This window comes from Schistocerca serialis, chromosome 2 (assembly GCF_023864345.2).
Source record: "Schistocerca serialis cubense isolate TAMUIC-IGC-003099 chromosome 2, iqSchSeri2.2, whole genome shotgun sequence".
Taxonomy (NCBI): domain Eukaryota; kingdom Metazoa; phylum Arthropoda; class Insecta; order Orthoptera; family Acrididae; genus Schistocerca; species Schistocerca serialis.
In genome coordinates this window covers 774,671,338-774,693,605 of record NC_064639.1, presented here as the reverse complement: position 1 = coordinate 774,693,605, position 22,268 = coordinate 774,671,338, and the positions used below count along the sequence as shown (strand labels likewise).

The following is a 22,268-nucleotide window of genomic DNA, read 5'->3' as shown; positions in this document are numbered from 1 at the left end:
ATAGTTTGGACAAGAAGAGAATAGAAGCTTTCGAAATGTGATGCTACAGACGAATGCTGAAGATTAGATGGGTGGATCACATAACTAATGAGGAGGTACTGAATAGAATTGGGGAGAAGAGGAGCTTGTGGCACAACTTGACTAGAAGAAGGGATCGGTTGGTAGGACATGTTCTGAGACATCGAGGGATCACCAATTTAGTATTGGAGGGCAGCGTGGAGGGTAAAAATCGTAGAGGGAGACCAAGAGATGAATACACTAAACAGATTCAGAAGGATGTAGGCTGCAGTAGGTGCTGGGAGATGAAGAAGCTTGCACAGGATAGAGTAGCATGGAGAGCTGCATCAAACCTGTCTCAGGACTGAAAACCACAACAACAACACAACTGAAATGTTACATTCTTCTGCAATCTCTAGGACAGTCAATCGTGTATTGGCATGTACAATTTCGTTGATGTTCCCGACATGAGTGTCATCGGTGGACATTTAAGGTCATCCTGAACAAGGGTCTTCTTTAACTTCTGTCCGACAATTTTTAAACCCATGTGAACCATTTATAACACCGAGTACAGCTTAATCTCTCATTACCATAAGTTTCCTGCATCATTTGGCGTGTCTCTGTAAAGGTTTTCTTTAGTTTCACACTAAATTTAATGCAGACGCGTTGGTCCTCTAACTCTGCCATCCCAAAATTCGCAAACTGTGCAATACAATGTTCTGCTCAATACAGCACTGAACAGTAACCAGCAGACATACAACAATGAAACTTCCAGCAATTACACATTAAACACAGGCATGTGCAGGGATGGCAACCACATTTTGCTCCTACACACTACTGACACAAAATTACGAATGTTCTGGAATTTTTTGAACAGACCTTGTATACCTCATACTCTTATTCCTTGAACAGTTTACTTACTATTTATAGCTGACATTTAGTGCAAAACTGTATTCATCTCCCCCTTGACTGTATCCTCCATGAGACCAGAATGGGGGACTAATCCAGTTTTCTGCCAATGGTGTGATCATCATCTCACTTTTTCAATTATACGAGGGTCAGTCAAAAAGTAATGCCTCCTATTTTTTTTTCTACGTTTAATTGTCAGGAAATTTAAATGCAATTACATAGGTTGAAAACCACAACATTGAGGATCATTTTGTCATTTTTCAATGTAATCTCCGCCCATCTCTACAGTTTTGGTCCATCTTTGAACAAGGGCATGTATCCCAGCACGGTAAAAATCACAGCTCTGCTTCCTAAGCCATTGACGCACGGATGTTTTGACGGCCTCCTCATCTTCAAAATGAATCCCACGATGAGCTTCTTTTAGTGGCCCGAACAGATGGAAGTCTGACGGTGCCAGGTCAGGGCTGTATGGGGGATGAGGCAAAACTTCCCATCCAATTTTGACAATCTCGTCAGAGGTGTGACGACTGGTGTGTGGTCTTGCATTGTCATGCAAAAGAAGAACATCTGCCATTGATTTTGTTGGGCGAACTCGCTGAAGACGTGCTTTAAGTTTGTTGAGGGTTGTGACGTATTGAACAGAATTTATTGTGCATCCCTGCTCCAAAAAATCAACCAGAATCACACCCTCTGTATCCCAGAAAACTGTTGCCATAACTTTCCCTGCCGATCGCACAGTTTTGAATTTTTTCTTCCTCGGCGAGCTTGTGTGACGCCACTCCATTGACTGCCTCTTTGATTCGGGTTCAAAAAAATGCACCCATGTTTCGTCCCCGGTCACAATTTTTTTCAGAAACTCATCTCCCTCCAAACGGAAGCGCTGCAAGTGTTGGGAGGCTATTGTTTTCCTTGCCTCTTTATTCTGATTGGTTAACATTCTTGGAACCCACCGTGCACAAACTTTTGAGTACCCCAATTGTTTAATAATCGTGATCACACTGCCTTTACTAAGAGAAATAATGCGACACACTTCATCTGCAGTCACCCGACGGTCACCACGAATGATGTCATCAACTTGCTGAATGTTGTGTGGAGTCACTGCACTCACCGGCCTGCCGCTCCGCTTTTCGTCAGTCAACGGTGTTTGCCCTTCAGCTTCCTTACAACGACGAACCCATCGTCTAACAGTGCTGACATCCACTGTCACAACACCATACACCTTCTTCAGTCTTTCATGAATGCGTATGGGCGTTTCACCTTCTGCATTCAAGAATTCAATCACACAAGGCTGTCTCAAACGAACATCGATGTCGGCCATCTTACAAACTTCTGCTGTGCTGCCACCTGTTGACACAGAAAGTTACTACTGCAGTGGATTGCAGAAGAAGGTTTGAGGAATGGCGCCAAATTCAAATTTTTCGCTTAACTTAATTTCTTTAAGTAGAAAAAAAATGGGAGGCATTACTTTTTGACTGACCCTCGTACATCACTATTCCTGTCGATATATATTATGAGTCTTAAGTGCACATAAAGGCAGGAAGCAGAGATAGAAATGAATAGTGTGAAGAAGAAAGCAAAAATAAGGAGGGGAGTAAGGCAAGGATGCCCATTATCTCCATATTTGTTCAACTTATTTATTGAAAAAAACCATTGAAAAATTGAAAAGAATAACCAAAGGAATTAAAATTAATGGGGAACGAATACACTATCTGTTTTGCAGATGATATAGTAGTACTTGCTGACTCAGTAAAGGAAATGGAGTTTATGTTGCTAAAATTTGCCAAAATCCTAAGAGTATTTAATCCAAAAATAAATAAGAAGAAAACAAAAACTATGGTAGTAGGGAAGACAAAAGAAAATGGTTAAGTTAATATTAAACTAAAAGATGATGTTCTAGAGCAGGTTGAGAACTTCTGTTATTTGGCGAGCACAATCACTGACGACAATAAATTTATCACTGATATAAAGAGAAGAATAGCCTTGGCAAAGCAAGCTTTTAAAAATAAAAGGAATTTACTAACAGACAATCATATACACCTAGAAAGTTGGAAAAAGTTCGCCAAACCTTTTGTCTGGAATGTCTCAACATACGGATGTGAAGTGTGGACTCTGGGAAAGGCAGAGAAAAAGAGACTGGGAGCAATGGAAATGTGGATATGGAGATGAATGACGAAAACGAGCTGGGTAGATAGAAAAAGTAATGAACAGGTCTTGAGAGAAGTGAATGAGAACAGAACACTGCTAAATTACATAGCAAGAAGAAAATCAAAAATGATAGGGCACATAATGAGACACAACCAGCTCCTAAAATATGTATTTGAAGGAAAAGTTTTAGGGAAAAAACCAAGAGGCAGCCCAAGGGAAACATATTTTAATAACATCAAAGAAGATTGTTGTTGTTGTGGTCTTCAGTCCTGAGACTGGTTTGATGCAGCTCTCCATGCTACTCTATCCTGTGCAAGCTTCTTCATCTCCCAGTACCCACTGCAACCTACATCCTTCTGAATCTGCTTAGTGTATTCATCTCTAGGTCTCCCTCTACGGTTTTTACCCTCCACGCTGCCCTCCAATACTAAACTGGTGATCCCTTGATGCCTCAGAACATGTCCTACCAACCGATCCCTTCTTCTAGTCAAGTAGTGCCACAAACTTCTCTTCTCCCCAATCCTATTCAATACTTCCTCATTAGTTATGTGATCTACCCATCTAATCTTCAGCATTCTTCTGTAGCACCACATTTCGAAAGCCTCTATTCTCTTCTTGTCTAAACTATTTATCGTCCATGTTTCACTTCCATACATGGCTACACTCCATACAAATACTTTCAGAAACGACTTCCTGACACTTAAACCTATACTCGATGTTAACAAATTTCTCTTCTTCAGAAATGCTTTCCTTGCCATTGCCAGTCTACATTTTATATCCTCTCTACTTCAACCATCATCAGTTATTTTGCTCCCCCAAATAGCAAAACTCCTTTACTACTTTAAGTGTCTCATTTCCTAATCTAATTCCCTCAGCATCACCCGACTTAATTTGACTATATTCCATTATCCTCGTTTTGCTTTTGTTGATGTTCATCTTATATTCTCCATTCAAGACACTGTCCATTCCGTTCAACTGCTCCTCCAAGTCCTTTGCTGTCTCTGACAGAATTACAATGTCATCGGCGAACCTCAAAGTTTTTATTTCTTCTCCATGGATTTTAATACCTACTCCGAATTTTACTTTTGTTTCCTTTATTGCTTGCTCAATATACAGATTGAATAACATCGGGGATAGGCTACAACCCTGTCTCACTCCCTTTCCAACCACTGCTTCCCTTTCATGTCCCTCGACTCTTATAACTGCCCTCTGGTTTCTGTACAAATTGTAAATAGCTTTTCGCTCCCTGTATTTTATCCCTGCCACCTTCAGAATTTGAAAGAGAGTATTCCAATCAACATTGCCAGAAGCTTTCTCTAAGTCTACAAATGCTAGTAACGTAGGTTTGCCTTTCCTTACTCTAGCTTCTAAGATAAGTCGTAGGGTCAGTATTGCCTCACGTGTTCCGATATTTCTACGGAATCCAAACTGATCTTCCCCAAGGTTGGCTTCTACCAGTTTTTCCATTCGTCTGTATAGAATTCCTGTTAGTATTTTGCAGCCGTGACTTATTAAACTGATAGTTTGGTAATTTTCACATCTGTCAACACCTGCTTTCTTTGGGATTGGAATTATTATATTCTTGAAGTCTGAGGGCATTTCGCCTGTCTCATACATCTTGCTCACCAGATGGTAGAGTTTTTGTCAGGACTGGCTCTCCCAAGGCTGTCAGTAGTTCTAATGGAATGTTGTCTACCCCCGGAGCTTTGTTGCGACTCAGGTCTTTCGGTGCTCTGTCAAACTCTACACGCAGTATCGTATCTCCCATTTAATCTTCATCTACATCCTCTTCCATTTCCATAATATTGTCCTCAAGTACATCGCCCTTGTATAGACCCTCTATATACTCCTTCCACCTTTCTGCTTTCCCTTCTTTGCTTAGAACTGGGTTTCCATCTGAGCTCTTGATATTCATACAAGTGGTTCTCTTTTCTCCAATGGTCTCTTTAATTTTCCTGTAGGCAGTATCTATCTTACCCCTAGTGAGATAAGCCTCTACATCCTTACATTTGTCCTCTAGCCATCCCTGCTTAGCCATTCTGCACTTCCTGTCGATCTCATTTTTGAGACATTTGTATTCCATTTTGCCTGCTTCGCTTGCTGCATTTTTGTATTTTCTCCTTTCATCAATTAAATTCAGTATCTCTTCTGTTACCCAAGAATTTCCACTAGCCCTCGTCTTTTTACCTACTTGATCCTCTGCTGCCTTCACCACTTCATCCCTCAAAGCTACCCATTCTTCTTCTACTGTATTTCTTTCCCCCATTCTTGCCAATTGTTCCCTTATGCTCTCCCTGAACTTCTGTACAACATCTGATTTAGTCAGTTTATCCAGGTCCCATCTCCTTAAATTCCCACCTGTTTTTGCAGTTTCTTCAGTTTTAATCTACAGTTCATAACCAATAGATTGTGGTCAGAGTTCACGTCTGCCCCTGGAAATGTCTTACAATTTAAAACCTGGTTCCTAAATCTCTGTCTTACCATTACATAATCTATCTGAAACCTGTCAGTATCTCCAGGCTTCTTCCATGTATACAATCTTGTTTTATGATTCTTGAACCAAGTGTTAACTATGATTAGGTTGTGCTCTGTGCAAAGTTCTACCAGACGGCTTCCTCTTTCATTTCTTAGCCCCAATCCATATTCACCTACTATGGTTACTACTCTCCCTTTTCCTACCGACGAATTCCAATCGCCCATGACTATTAAATTTTCATCTCCCTTCACTATCTGAATAATTTCTTTTATTTCATCATACATTTCTTCAATTTCTTCGTCATCTGCAGAGCTAGTAGGCATATAAACTTGTACTATTGTGGTAGGCGTGGGCTTCGTGTCTATCTTGGTCACAATAATGCGTTCACTATGGTGTTTGTAGTAACTTACCCGCATTCCTATTTTCCTATTCATTATTAAACCTACTCCTGCATTGCCCCTATTTGATTTTGTGTTTATAACCCTGTAGTCACCTGACCAGAAGTCTTGTTCCTCCTTCCACCGAACTTCACTAATTCCCACTATATCTAACTTTAACGTATCCATTTCCCTTTTTAAATTTTCTAACCTACCTGCCCGATTAAGGGATCTGACATTCCACGCTCCGATCCGTGGAATGCCAGTTTTCTTTCTCCTGATAACGACATCCTCTTGAGTAGTCCCCGCCCGGAGATCCGAATGGGGGACTATTTTACCTTCGGAATGTTTTACCCAAGAGGACGCCATCATCATTTAACCATACAGTAAAGCTGCATGCCCTCGGGAAAAATCAAAGAAGATATGGGGATAAAATTGTATGAAGAATTGAACAAGATGACAATAGAGAGAGGGACCTGGCTAAATCGACAAGGCATAGCCTTTAGTTTATGATGATGATGATGATCATGATCATGATGAAGTGCAGTGGTTGCCATTGCCTTCTGCATCCTCATGTCGTGATCATTGCCAATTATTTTGCCTCTGTGGGCAGTATTACATCAGGCCCTACCCATTCCTCTGATTTCTTTGTCAAGACCATTGCCAATGATTTTTTATAAAAAATATCTAATAAGTGACTGGGATTGAATCCATGACCTTTTGGTTGGTAATCAAAGATGGTACCACCAGAGTTCAGTGACACTCCTAATGAGCACAAACTACAACAATGTTCTGCTTATAAGAAATCAACTACAAGAGCTTGTAGCAGTAGAAAATTTGCATAAATATGTGAGATGAGCTACCTGCAAAATCTGCTTCAGCAAATTGAATCAAGTTTGTCAAATATCTGTAGAACTGCAATTTCAGTAACATACTCTAGGCAGCTTTCTTAGTAATGTAGCTTTCCCACATTTATCAGCAAGATAATCAATACGATAACCAGTTCCAGTTTTCACAGCAAATTAACAACTATCCATGTGGTAGTGGCAGAATATTCACATTATGCAATCTGATTCAAATTCAGACACAACAATCACAACGCAGTATTAGCTTCAGTTTCTTAGTAAGTGATACAAATAAGCAGATGTTACCTACAACACTGTACATAATTGTAGATCTAATTACTCACACATTGCCTTGAAGTAAGATTCATAACTGATGACACTGTTCACGAGTGGAAGTTAGCAATTTCAGAGTCACACGAGTGTACTGAATGTATGCAAACTGATGACAGTTTTCTTCAAATATGGTAAATGGATACATTGTTGCAGAGACCAACCTAGATGAGGATCATGTAATAGGCAGGTTCAGAGTATATCACAACACTGACTACCTGCAACTTCCCACACTTCCGCATAAATGTTGTCTTTGAGATTTCCAATCCTATACTGACTATTTTATTCTGGGGTTGGTCTTAATAAGACGCTTAAGAACAAATTTTGATGTTGTTTCCAAAACTGTCTAGGTTAGATTTTGCTAATTCAGATGAGCTGTATGTAACTAGTCATGTAGTTCACAGAATTTGTAGTAGTTTAGAAAAATTTCAAAAGATCATGAAACTATTTTATACATTTGCTTTAGGAATAACCTATTTATGAGTACAGGTAATCTTTTTAGAGTTGTAATCATTGATGCAAATTCTTAATTAATGGATTAATTAAATAGTGGAAGATGTCATCTGATTTGAAATAAGTAGGGTAAAAATGTGTAGTGGTAAAATCTGGAATCTAACAGGCACAACGGTACAAATGCTGAAAGTAATTTTGAATGAATTTAGACTTTGATTACAATTATTTCTTGTTTAAAACAAATTAACAAATACCATCCGTATCAGTTCTTTTAATAATGACTACCAGTTTTAGACTGTGCTGCAGGATCATCTGGTCTGTGCCCCAAAGTGCAGTTTGCGAGGCAGGTGATCTGCAACACAGACTAAAACCAGTTTTCGGTAATACAAGAAATGTTTGTTTATTCATTATAACAATAGTGATCATGGTTTCCTGTGACATGGCATCAAATATAAAATTGTTTCTTAAGTTAATTAGTTTCACTAAAGTGGAAATATGGTACTCCAAGGTCAGAATTCCTGTCTTTTTAATGAGTGGAATCAGCAAGCTCAACTTGACTGATAAGCTGAGGCAAAGCTCCCTATTTCATGCTGTAGTAAAGTGATCATTTATTAATACATTGTATTGAACACAGGTTCAGTGAAACAAATTACACTAGTGAGTTCAGCTTATTGCAGAAGAAAAGACTTGATAATGAATTTAAACAAGGCAAAGCATGATTTAAGTTTTGATAAATTTGGGTAGACACTACACAAGTACTTCACAGATACACAAGTACTTCACAGATACTTAAATGAAAAGTGAAAAATTACAAAAAAAGTTATTAGCAGGGGTACAATAAGAGTGGATGGGAAGTTCCAGCTTGCTCTGTTTTAAGTAGTACATTTTAGTGTCTTAATTACAGCAATTTTTACTGTGGAAATTGTATCATATTTCCTTATTTGTAATGTGTTAAATATCAAGTCAGATGTTGTTATGTTGGTTACTGTTGTAAAGTGTTTTTCTAAGAGAACCAAATTATTCTTCAGGTCTGAACATTGTGGTGATATGTATGAAAATAAGTCGCAGTTTGACGTTATTGCTGAGGTAAGGTTCTAATAAACTATATTTCATTTTTAATTTGTTCCTGTCGCTTATTTTAGTTAGGTATTTTGGAAGTGTCTAGAGTTCATGTTATCAGTGACACTATAGGAAACAATTGATTGGATTCTTTGTCAAGTGCTGTGTTTTACTAAGAAGGCATCTGAGAATGGAATATATGAAACTCTCATATCATTTAAAAGTGTACCAAAAATTGTTGATTTATTTTAATAACTGAAGTATTTATTCAAATATCATCTGGAAGACATGAATATTTCCAGAACAACCAGAAATGAAAATAAAAGGAAAACTTAAGTATGAAGAAATGACAGTTTGCTCATAATTCAATACTGAGAGAGAGAGATGCAAGATAAAATCTAGTAAGGAAATTAGTCTTTTGAATGAAAGAGATTGTCAAACTGCATTTCAGACCGGTATTTAAATTGAGACCTTTGCATGTTATCGGAAAGTGCTCTACCAACTGAGCTATCGAAGCACAAATCATGACCTGTCATCACACCTTCACTACTTCCAGTATCTCATCTCCAATCTACCAAACTCCATTTCAGCTCGCAGTTCGCTGCAGAGTGAAAATTCATTCTGGAAATAGATGGTGTTTGCATTGAGGGAATTTATTACATATTTCAGAAAAGAAGGTAAGAATTTTTCGTCCAGTCAGCTTCTCCAAACTATTTTCAGAAAGTGATCAAAGCCAGAGATAAATTATATTTCAGTTGATTCATGTACAGCAGTCAGATATTGTGTATAAATACTGGTGGTGGTCAAATACCAGAAAGACTATGACAGAAGATAAAATTCAGTGACATTTGCATACTTGCCAAGCAAGACCAGGGTGAGAGGGTACGAGGTTTTCTGCTATTTTATTGGCAAGGTTTTCTAAAAAGGAAACCATTTGACTGATAGGAAAATCCTATAGGAGGTTGACACAGAAATGAACAAGTGTACATAGTTGTAAACTTTGGTAAAGATAAGTAGAAGGCTCATTTTGAGAACTAGAACTTTTTTACTATGCATGAAGGTTTATTATGAAGCGCGATCTGTCGTGGTTGTTATATATATTTGAATGAAGTATTCCTTATGGACTTTGTGCAGTGATGAGGATAGTAGTGCTGCACTTGATGTCATTGCAAGTGTAGCGAAGAGACTGCTACACCATACATGACTCCAAGGAATATTTGTGACTCTCAAATAGTATATAACAATAACATCGATAAATGTATTGAATATGTTTATTATAGCATTTTGTTTAATTGGTTTAACTGGATGTCAGTCTAACATATAGAGGCATCCTGTTCACTAATCTCTTGTTTGATTATAGTGAACTTGTAATGAAGCCCGATTGTAACTTCAACTTGTCAGAACACTGATTTAGGAGACACTGGTGTCGAATCAAATTCAAGATGATTTCATCTAGTCAGGAGTTCATTGTTACTACAGGTTAAGTATGCATTCTATTAGTAACACAACATGCATGTTTACCAATCTCTCCCAATGGAAGCCATGGATATATTTAAGAACTCAAACGACATGAACAGAGAAGATGGCTGTAGGTTTGTGGCATGCTGGCTGCCATCCATTGGAGCCCAACAGGCTGTGCATGTAACTTGAGACGTGAGCCTTATGGGTGAGAAGTCGTTGTTGTATATATGATGTCTTGCATGAGGAAATAGGTGCTCACAGTAATCCACATCCATTTTTCAATGACTGTCGGTTATGGCTTATATTGAACGGGATAGTATGCAACTATGAAACAGCAAATCCTTTCTCCCTCAAGCATAGGAAACAATCATGTCTATGGTGGTCTAGACATGATGCCATGTCCAGTAAAGAGGCCATGACGAAATATAAGTGGTCCCTCTCTGATAGACTTCAGCAGGTTCTCCCTTAATAAACCCAAACGAAACACAATTACAGTTGTGACCAAAATATCAGTTTTGTCTGTCTTGTGACAGTTATTTCACAACAGAAGATGGGTCAACACTAGGAAAACTTTTATTTCAAATGTTTACTGAAAATAGAATCAGTATGAATAAAATGAATGTATCTTAAGTGTTAAGGGATATCCCTGTTAAGTTGTGGTCTTGTGAAACTTTAAATTCAAATTTCAAAGTAAAAAAGAGAACAGATGAGATGTAAGAGTTAACAAGAGGTGTTTCTTTTCGCAACTGCATAATCTGAACATGCTATTTATATAGGTGGTGAAAAGAAGAGAAACACATTCCAAATACTGATTTAGCAGTGACACAAAATGGAGATCGGACAAGGGCCTTCTATACATGATGAACCCAAATGCAGCCAAAATTTTGTGGGCTATTCAGGGGAATCTTCTGAATATTTTGGTACAAGGGGCCTGTGGTCTTCAGTGTCTCATTACAGACTAATTATGATTTCATTTGATTTCTTATTCCCATTTATTTTTGTATCTGTATTGTACTTAAAATAACTGCAAAACAGTCTTTTGTTTGGAAAGAAACTTGTTCCATTCACTCATAGTAGTTGATGTTGACAACAGTAATGCAAACTCCACTCTTTGCCCTCAAGCTTCTGTACTACTCAGTTCTCTCTTGGGTTTGTTTTTCTAGTAATGTTTGTTGTATGTTAACAGTAATACACAGTTGTATGGGTAGGTTTACTGGTGAAGAGTTGGCCATTATACACCTCATCAATGGGTTCACTGAATGCAGGGGAATATTGACACATTATCACTATGCTGAGCTGTTCCCGCAATAGCAGAAACCACATCACAACACAATTTTTCATCTGAGGGTTTTGCCATACTCCATGTTTTGTGTTGTATATTTTGGTGATTGTGTATTACAGGCTCTTTCACTTGTATAGATACTTTCACATAAATGAATGTAATTGCCATAACAAACCAGATAAATCATGATTACACAATTACTTTTTTAATGACACACTGGAGACAGTGGGTCCCTCATACCGAAATGCTGAGAAAATATCTCTGAATAACCTGCAAAATATTAACAGTGGAGATTGTTCACCCTATATGGTCATTAAATGACTGAAAGAGACCCCTGTTTTGAGTCTCCATTTGGCCAGCTGTTCTCATTGTTCAGTATCCATTATTGTTGGCATTAGAATGTGACTGCCCAAAGTTGGTCTGCATGGGAACAAGAGAGCAATCGTCCTTGTTGTCAAGGTTCCTGGGACACTAGAAGGTGTTGATGTGCTGGGTTGGCGAGGTGCTTGTAACCACATTCCATAGATAACAAATTTTTATTTATCAGAGTGAACAAATGTGCACTTAAGTGAATACCCAGTCAAGAGGTGAGCCCCAAAAATTACCATTTTATAACAACCCCCTAAACATACACTCATTTAAACAATACAAAGCAGCATCACTTAAGTGGCTGCCAGTCATTTCAAAAATTTCTTAAACAAGGTCAAGACAAGAACAAACCCAAAAGAAATATCATGATGTCCACATGCCCTTAAAACAAAAACAACACTTCCTTATAGTTTATCAAGTTAACAGTTGCCACAAATGCATTTCGAACTGCTCCCACAAGGAGTGTGATAAAAGGTCGAGGAAAACCCGCAGTAATCCAAATGCACCTTAACAGCAAATGATAAAAACTGGTAAATGTTAGTGAACTGACATACAAGCATTGCCAACTAATTGGCCACATAAGACAACATGAGTCTCTTAAAGTTAACTAATGAGAAATAGGTGCAGTCCGTAGCGTGCATATTCACTTTGTATGATTAAATAATGATGCCAGTAGCCATTGTACATATTTCTGCCAACCTAAACATTGCATATAGATAAGACAAAACAGAGCAGGCCAATGTTCTGACATCATATAATGGCTGGAGGATTCGTTAATGAATCCCAATTCTCTTTGGATTGACACACCCGGCAAGATGTCTGCATACAGTCCAAGTTGTCTCACCAATGTTAATTTTCTGGATGCTACACCAAATTGAGACCACACAAGAAGGCAGCAGTGCTGAAGTGGCCACGGAACACTATCGTGATAGGTGTGAATGACATAGACATTTCACTGTCAGCACACACTGGCCAAAGTGGTGCAGTTGTGCGACCGCTCAAATCGGGCATGATGGAATTGAACCATCACAGCTCTGGTCGAACACGTCTGAGCACCATAAGGGAGTATCATTGTATTGTGCACCAAGCACACCATAAGCCCTTCACATCTTGCCATCCAAGAACAAGTAGTGGTCTCGCTGCAACATATTGTCTTGCCCCACACCATTGGTCAGAGACTAGCAGCAGCCAGACTAGGGAATTGGGTAGGATGCTGCTAACACTACAGCACAAACAGCTGTATTTGGAGTGGTGGCATGATCATAAACATGAACTTCTGATGAATGGCACCTCATTGTGTTCAGCAATGAGTAATCTATCTTTGGTGAGTATGGTGGTGGTACGGTGGTGACCTGGGAAGTGGTCCCATTCTTCCACTGTTTTGGAGAAGCACAGCAGTGTTACTCTTGGTGTAATGAGCCATCAGGTGTGACTGTAGCCCATGGGTGATAGTGACTGAGGGAACTCTGATAGCACAGTGGTATGTTACAGGCATCCTGCATGATCATGTGTTACCACTTGTGCAACATTATCATGGTGCCATTTTCCTACTGAACAGTGCTCGCCCACCCGAGACAAGTTTTTTTATGAGCTGTCCATGTGATGTTGAGGTGCTTCCATGGTCAAAAAGATCTGCAGATCTGTTCCTGAAATAACATGTGGGACATAAATTCTATCCATGTGCCAGTATCCAAAATATTAAGGACCAGTTACAACGTTTGTGGGCCAACTTGCCTTAGGAGAGGATACCATGACTTTATGACATTCTTCCCATCTAAATTACTGCATGCATCCAAGCCAGAGGGAAAGCATCATTGTATTGATAAGTGGGCTCTTATTGCCAAGTTCTTTGTAAATTTGACTCTATTTTCTAATCACTACAGTAACATTACATACTCGCTCAACACATGAAGTTTCATTTTGTCACCTCCTTCCCTTTTGGATGCTTTAAGTTTTTGTCAAGTGGTGTAGCTTTCCACATATAACATCTGTTTCCTCTTTTTGAGTAATGTAATGTCAGTTTTTGTCACTCATGGTTCACTATAGAAGTCATGGGCTGTATATTTTCTAGTATTTCAGATCAGAATGTCCTGTTTTATTAATGATTGATATGTTTTTGATATAAATTGAATTCTGCTTTACAGGTTGAAAACATTACTGATGTGAAGGCTAAGCAGTCGTTGTCATACTTGATATCCTTTGTTACAGCAATTTCCGAAAAGGAACATTCGGTATGTCACTCTTCTTATAATGTACATTCATGTAATGATTTGATTTAACATAAAGCTAATACATACATGTATTCATTTGTTTCAGTTTCGTAAAATTTCTAAGCAGTGCCTTGTTCATCCAAGGGAAGCGTGAGTATTCAGTTGCTGTAATTTTTAGATGCATATTTTTCAATGGTTTAATTTTGAAATCTACATTAATAGTGGTACGTATTTCAATGATCGGACTGTAAGATTAGGATGGATTTTATCTAAGGCTATGACTGAATCTAGAGGTGAAAATAGTTTTTGCTACTGCATTGCCATGACCGTGGACATTGGTGATGATAGTTATCCTGTCAGTTCAAGCTTAAGTCCCTTATTTATTCTCGTTAACAGAGCAAAGTGTTGATATCATGTCTCATTTCCTTTAGTGGTTTTGTTTCTGTGTCAGCAAACAACAGTGTAAATTATGAGTTCGTAGTTAACTGTCGTTATTCATCTTCACTTGCCACTTACTGTTACAGTTTTGCGTATGGATAAGGGCAATACTGAACTTCATTATCCTATGACGTCAAATTTGGTTTGTACTTGGAAGCAGAAACACTAGTGGTGTCTGAACCTGCATCTTTCTTCTGATTCCATCCATATGAGGAGTCAGCAGATAATATGGTGAACACACATCTAGTGAGCTCATAAACTGGTGAAGAAGAGGGTTCTTACTACGCAGCCTTTTCCATATGGTTCCACAATTTCTTGTAATATGGAAAAAGTCCTCATCCTTAAATCCACCAATATGGTGTAAATTAGCTATTAAATTGTCTGCTGCTATGTTGGCAGATGTGCCAGGTAAGGAACACGTAGTTTACCATTAGGCACAAATGCAAAGTGATATCTCATAGTCGCCCCTCCAAATCACTGTTGCTAGACACTGAATTGTTAAGTTGCAGAAATCAAACTGTTAAGCTGCCAAAATCATACTGTTAAGATGCAGAAATCATACCCCAACTGTTATTCAACTGTTTTATAAGCTACATAGATTGCAGGACCTTGGACTTGTCACTCACATATCAGATAATCAGTGGGAACCATCTACAATTTTAAAAATCGAAATGGTTCTATTCATATATGTGGGGATTTTAAGACGAAAGTAAATATGTAACTGAATATCAACCTCTATTCGATATTGCACGTTGAGGAGATGCGGACAAAAACAAGCTGGGGACTAGTATTGTTCCCCCCAAATTTGATCTTATGGATGAATATTTACAACTTTCTACAGATACTGAACTGATACTGCTATTTCTTAATACAGTATTTGGATTAGAATAGTATAATTACTTCCTATTTGGAGTGGCTAGTGTGCCCCCTATATTTCAGAGGTTTCTCAAGCAATTGATTCAAAGCATACCCAACAGTGATAATTATCTGAATGACATTATCTTACTGAAGTCTGATTGGAACATATGGCTAATGTCCCAGCATTGTTCAGCCACCTACAAAATAATAAATTGTGGTCCTTGCACAGTAAGTATACCTTTTTCAGCTGGACATTAAGCATTTATACCACATCCCGAATGATAAGGGTTTCAGCCACAGAAGAAAAAGTAAGAGTGTTTTGTGTCAATATACAGTACTGAGGAACCTAAGAGAAGTACAGTCTTACATGCTAAAGTAAATTACACTAAATTTATATCACAGGTATCTCAGATTGTGCACCTCCTAAATCAGCAACACTGGAAGGAGATCAAATTTGTGTGGTTCCATGCATGCTAGCAAGCAACTAAAAAGTGTCTGCAGTCACCCTCATGCTAAGAGTGTTATATATTAATGAACAGCACCTGTCAGTATGAAATCAAGGCATTACTATTTCATAAACACACAGATAGCACAGAGCAGCCTATTTTGTTCCCATCAAAGGCAGTTACAGCCACTCACTGTCATTACTCAGCAATAAAGAAAGAAGTGTTTGCAGTCATATATGGAATCAGGAAGTTTCACATGTACCTATATGTTGCGAAATTTGGTTTGATTATGGACCACAAACAACTGATAAACTTCTTTGGTCACTGATCGAAGCTCCCAGAATGAATGGTGCTGAACCTGCCAATGTGGGCCCTCTGTTTAAGTAAACACAATTAAAATACTCCTTACCAGTCCACTACATGGCTTGCAAGTGGAGGCACCATACAGGGAGTTCTTTTCTTTGCGCGACTACCTGAATACCACAGATGGTGTAATATTATTAGCTACAGAAGAAGAGGAGTCATCATCCTGTCCTCTTTCCAAATGTGTGTCCTCCAGGTTTTCTACACTTCTTACTACATCACTAAAAATTACCTGGAATCAATTCTGCAGTAGAATTTATTGCCCAGGATAGTTGTTGTCACACTCTAAACCAGCTGGTTCCAGCACAATGCTTTTCCTCGTGGTCTGAACATGAGCATCCATTGGAGAGGGTTCACATTGATTTTGCCGTCATATTCCAGAGCTCTGTTGTTACTGGTAGTTGATTCCCACTGTAACTTTCCATTTGTAGGATGGATGTCAACCATCTCTGCAACAGGCACAATCTGTTCCCTGCCTTCTGTCACACAAAACGTACCTTTGTGTGGGTTCCGAAGTGTGGGCTCACGTCTTTGGCTGGGTCCCAGGGTGCATTCAAGTGGTTGTGACCAGGAACATTACCTTGTTGAAGCGGCCAGTAGCCAAGAGCAGATGGTTTGCCACAGGAATCGGCTTTGGTCATGACACAAATCACAGATTAGGACCCCGTCCAGGCTATTCAGGCACAGACATACGTAGCAAACCAGAACAACCGTTAGTCCCACTGTCCCCATTAGAGCCCCTGCCTCATTGTCATTATATTCTGTGACCCCTCTACAAGCCACCATTAGGGAGAAACAAAGGTTGCCTGTGGATACAATAGTCTGCCCTCCCACTGTCTCTCCTGTCACACACTTTTTAAGAAGCAAGCCCAACTGCTGCCTCACGAACTGTAGACCAACCAGGGCAGTTCTGTGCATGATACTGCAGCTAAGTGGCCCTGCTTCCACCACTTTTGTATGGAGGCGACAGACGACAGTACTGACAGGTCTCCTCCCCCACCATCTTGGTTCCAGAACCACCATGTCTACTTATGGCTTACATCCTGATTAAGGAGGAGGTGAGTTAGTGTCCTATGATGCCTGTGTAGGTTTGGACTTGGTAGCAGAGACACTAGCGGTGTCCAAACCGGCATCTTCTAATCCCATCTGATGAGGTGCCAGAAGTGTGTGTGGTGGGTATGGTGTCTAGTGAACCAGCAGGAGAAACATTACAACCTCCGTCAAGTTCCTTTAAGTTGGCAATATAGCTTGCCATCTACACAATAGTGAAGTAATATTACTTTTCTGTACCTGTTATTCGAATCATCTCCATTATTTGAGTCATACTTCTGGAATTCTGCTCTGGTACTACAAAATGTAGCTTGATACTGAATTTTTGTTTGTTGCCCTTTCATTCTGGGACTCATCTCAACAGATTGGCTAGGCTGTTTTCTGCACCTGCTGTTAGTGCCCTACTTGTCTCTTAGCCTCATATAGTGATGTTTACAGCTTTCCAGCTTCACACAGTTACTGTACTTAAGTGATAAAGTTATTACTGATGGTAGACAGACTACATTCTCTAGGTCAGCAAGGTTATATTTGAGTGTTTCTTAGGTATTGGCCAATTGTTCTGGTATAAGCAAGGAAAGTACAGTAAATTGTTATGTTGGCTTGTGGTCCTTCAGTTCAACAAATCAAATGAATGTGTCTTGATTTTTCTTCAGTCTTTGCAGCTGCAAAGTCAGAACTGCCTCTTTGGTGCCTTTACCTTTCCTAAAGCAAAACTGATCACCATGTAATATATCCTCAGCTGTCTTTTCCATTCTTCTGTGTATTATTCTCGTGAGCAACTTGGATAACTCCTGATTCTATGCCTGGTAGTCTCATCAAGCCATCATCTAGTCTCTGCACACTCTGCCAGACAGCACTCTTCTCTCCACCCACCTTTACCCTGCTATCCCTCCCCCTTTCTTGCCCCACTCTAAATTGCTATTCATGTGACAGTCACATTCTGGTCGGAACTGCAGGTGGTAGCAGACGTGTGCATAAGGTGTGCTTCCTTGTGTGTGTGTGTGTGTGTGTGTGTGTGTGTGTGTGTGTGTGTCAAAAGCTATAATGTGTAAGAGTCTTTTTGTTGTGCCTGTCTGCACCTCAGTGGGTCATCTTTATGGTGAGTAGAAATCTATCCTTTTCCTAATGTTGTTGATATTCCAAGCTAGAGGTTCCATTATTTGATATTAGATCACAAGCATCGTGAAACTTAGTGCCAAGCTTAGCTGGTGACAGAGAACTCCAGGGCCTTGTGCAGGGATTTTGGTGAAGAGGATAAGGTGCTTCTAGTAGTAGGAGCAGAAAACAGCCTGGCTAGCAAATTGGAATATGGCATTAAAGGTGACCTGGAGGAAATAGGAGCAGTAGCAGCATACGCTCGTGAGTTTACAATACCATGACCAGCCGTGTTAAAAAAGATGTGAGTGGATATTATTATTATTATTATTATTACTCTGTTTTATTTTTGCAGTTGGGAGATGGGGATTCTTCCTCTTAGACTTGTTCCCGATTACTTTTCCTTGCTTTGTTGTACTTCCTACATTATTTCTCAGACACATTAAAAAAGTGACAGTTTTTGCTTCCTTTCTGTCCATGATGGGATTTAGGCTCCACTGTGAATTCTGGCCATTCCCTCTCAACTTCTCTTCTTCATGAGCTTTATTAAGGAATCAAATTGTTGCAAGTAACTTGAAATTGAACTGACTCTTGACTATTCTTTCCTGGTCATTTTGTCCCTATGTAGGTGGGCATCGTACCGATTGCTACTCTCATTAAATGGCTCTCACTTACTGATTCATCACAGAATTTTACCATTTTTAGGTGCTGTTTAATATACTTTTGTAACCCACCCCATTTAGTTCCAGTAATTCTGGGGCTACTTTCTGCTGTTCTCCTTCAGATTTCTCTGCAGAGTGCTTCTAAAAGCTTTCCAATTCTGGAATTCCTCCAGATTAAGAACTCCCCATTCTCCAGCTTCTGCCCTTTGATACCCTTTTCCAAATTTTCTTTTCTTTTCATCATTCCATGTCGATGGAAAAGCACCTTCAAATATTTTCATGAAAACTATAGGAAGTATTTCCCCTTCAGGCATGGAACATGGGTGTTTATTGGATAGGTGACTTCCACTTTCTAGACAAAATTCCTCCCACCGCTTGTTATCATTCCCTATCATTCTGGATGAGAGCACAGTACTTTCAACTCACCCTTGTCTTCAGATTCAAAAGCCAGCCACGGTGGCCGAGCGGTTCTAGGCACTTCAGTCCCAAACCGCACGATTGCTATGGTCACAGGTTCGAATCCTGCCTCGGGCATGGATGTGTGTGATGTCCTTAGGTTACTTAGGTTTAATTAGTTCTGATGACTTCAGATTTTAAGTTCCAAAGTGCTCAGAGCCATTTGAACCATTTTTTCAGATTCAACAAATTTCTCCTTCGAATCAGTAGTGTAGGTCCTACAATTTATGTCTCCACTATCTTTACTAGCAGTTGCTTCAGTACATTTGACAGTGTGCGGTTAGCCATCTCTACCATCTGCTTCGTAATTTCCTATAACCCACTCTTAGTATGTTATGTTACGTGTACAGAATCTAGAGGTACTGAATGTACTTTTCTCATTTCCACAGCCAGATTTTGTTGAAATCTTTCTTTTGATTCACTGATAAAGTGACTGTTGTAGTTCACCCAGTTGTTTGTCAAACTTTGTTAAACTACCATCTAATTCAGTAAATATGTCTCTATTATGTCGGTTGGAAGCTTCAGAGGCAACTGACAGGTTCTCTAAGTCTCTTTATTTAAATAGTCTTTTCTGAGACTAAACTCTTCATTTTGATTTGATATCTGCAAACACAATTCTTTGTTTAAATCTACTAACTATTCTTTTTATTTTATCTCTTTCATTGTTGGCTATATGTATTATTACTTAAGCTATTAAAGCCTAACAAAGAGAGAGTTAATTTTGCCTCTTCTTGCTATTCTTCCATTGATAAAGTTTCACAAACTCACTCGTTTGACTTCCTTCACCTTTACAATGGCCTTGCATCTGCTCCTCATCAGCACTGTATACTACCATAGCAGCGGTGTAGACAGCATCAGTTGGCTGCTGTACGTTGAACAACTGTGTTCACTTTTGCAATCGCATTAGGTAGCGGTGAGATGTGGCAATTGCTGCAAAGCAATGGCATCACTCTGTGACACCCATGGCATTTTTTGACCTTGAAGCTTTGACATATGGAATGTGGGAATTGGAAGTGAGGTACTTCTGGGCACCTGCTGCTGCTGTGCTGCTGTAATTATCAGTTAGTTTGAAAACATTAGTTTTCTATATTCCTAATTTCTTTTAGGTAGTGTCTTTTTTCTTTTATCTTGTCACAGTTGTCACATATAATGGTTCTCTTTCTTGAGATTTTCTTTCAAATAGAAGGCTCAATTCTAGAAAAGAGAAGTTAACTTGGGAAAAAATTTAATCAAGATCTTTTTTCCCCTTCGCTATGACATAAAATGAAGTCCAAGTGTTTGTTTGTGTGTGTGTGTGTGTGTGTGTGTGTGTGTGTGTGTGTGTGTTGGGGGGGGGGGGGGGGGGGAGGTGATACAGATGATATATTTTTTTCGATCTTTATTTCATTTTTGCTCAACAGAACCAACTAACAAGTCTTACTATTATTGTAATGAAGTTTCCAATCAGTCTCAAGAACAGTTAACAACTATTGTTAAAAATAAGAATGGTATCTATGTGATGCATTATTGAGCTTGACATTTTTGGCCTGTGCAGCTAGCACCCGTGCATATTACAGGAGGGACAAACCCCAGTTGTCTTGGGCACTCGCTCAGCTCACACACAATTTTTAAAAATAACAAAAAGAATCAAATCTATGCAGAAGGAAACAGTAAGTAGATGACATAATAGTCCATTAAATAAAACAGTCAAGTAAGACATTACTTATGACTGTGCCGGTGGCAGGAGTATTAATGTTGGTGTCAATAATTTTAGACATTATGCTAAAAGCTCAGTGGGTTTTATGTTGTATTTGGAGTTACTTACATATAAGAGAGTGTTGCGTAGATAAATTATAAGCAACCTATTTGTTGAGTAATCTAGCAGTATGTTCCTAGTTGGTGATGATTTTGGCGTGCTCTGCAGTGTAACTTTCCCAAATTGGTGAAGAAATTTTAGGCTATAGGAAATCAACAGATAAATGTTCGACATGTTTGAATGCATGGTCTTGTATCCATATAACACATGAAAATATTCTTGTGTGTCCAGCTGTATCAAGTAGTTACACATTCACAAAATTATTTTTTGTGAGGTAGAGTGGCTCGATTGGATGGACAGTGTTGCGATGGAGGGCCTCTTAACTGTAACCATTGCTAACCAGTCCATAGTTTATATAGTCTTGGATACTGTTCCTGAAAACCTGACTAGTTTTCACTGCTATGCTGACTATAGATTTGTGGTCTGGGAGAGTTCTTGAAGCACCCCAGCTGCACCCATAACCACATCAGGTTCATGATGGAGTTTGATGTAGCTCACTGGCCTTCCTCAATATCCTTATTCTCTGAAAATCCAGAGTGGGTGTGAGCCACGGTTTATACAAAAAATCCAATTGTGTCGACCAATACTTGCATGTTTTTACCTACCAGCACCTGGCCAAAGTATATTGTTCTGAAGACCTCAGTTCATCAAACAGAAGCCATCTCTGATGCTGAAAACTTGTCGCGAGAGCTGAACCACCAGTGAAAAGTCTTCTATGAGAATGGCTATCACAAACAAATGTCAGAAACAATTTCAGGAGGTTTCTATAAGCAAGACACCACGAAGAAGAGGATAAAAACCTTGTGTTTTTTCTATCCTGTGGTTCAATGACATGGCAGATAGGCTGGCTCCTGCAGAGACATAACATCAAGTTGATCTTCAGGCCTCCAGCTAAAATATGCCGAATCAAGATTCTTGTGAAAGACAATGTAGGCCTCAGAATTTCCCAGCACTTGCAAAATAGCACTGACTATGTTCAGTATAATGTGAGGCAAATAGTGTTCACTATAGACCAACAGTGGACTGAACATGAAAGCTCAAAAATCCAGCAGTTGTGTTGAACAAATTTTGGAAAATGAACATAAAATTTCATTCAATGACACGTCTGTCATCATGCTGGGTAACAATTTCTGGGATTGTGTTATGAAAGAAGCTGTGAAATCAAAATATCTATTAACACCATTGATACAGG

The 22,268-nt window shown here is 39.1% G+C and overlaps 1 protein-coding gene across 1 annotated transcript in view; it reads left to right on the top strand.

The window, feature by feature from the left end:
• Positions 1 to 22,268, top strand: part of LOC126456398 (uncharacterized) — a 258,254-nt gene that overhangs the window by 147,280 nt on the left and 88,706 nt on the right. The window contains exons 14-16 of the mRNA XM_050092151.1: positions 8,561 to 8,618; positions 13,848 to 13,934; positions 14,020 to 14,063. Coding sequence (XP_049948108.1) covers positions 8,561 to 8,618; positions 13,848 to 13,934; positions 14,020 to 14,063 — 189 coding nt within the window. The remainder of the gene's footprint in view (positions 1 to 8,560; positions 8,619 to 13,847; positions 13,935 to 14,019; positions 14,064 to 22,268) is intronic.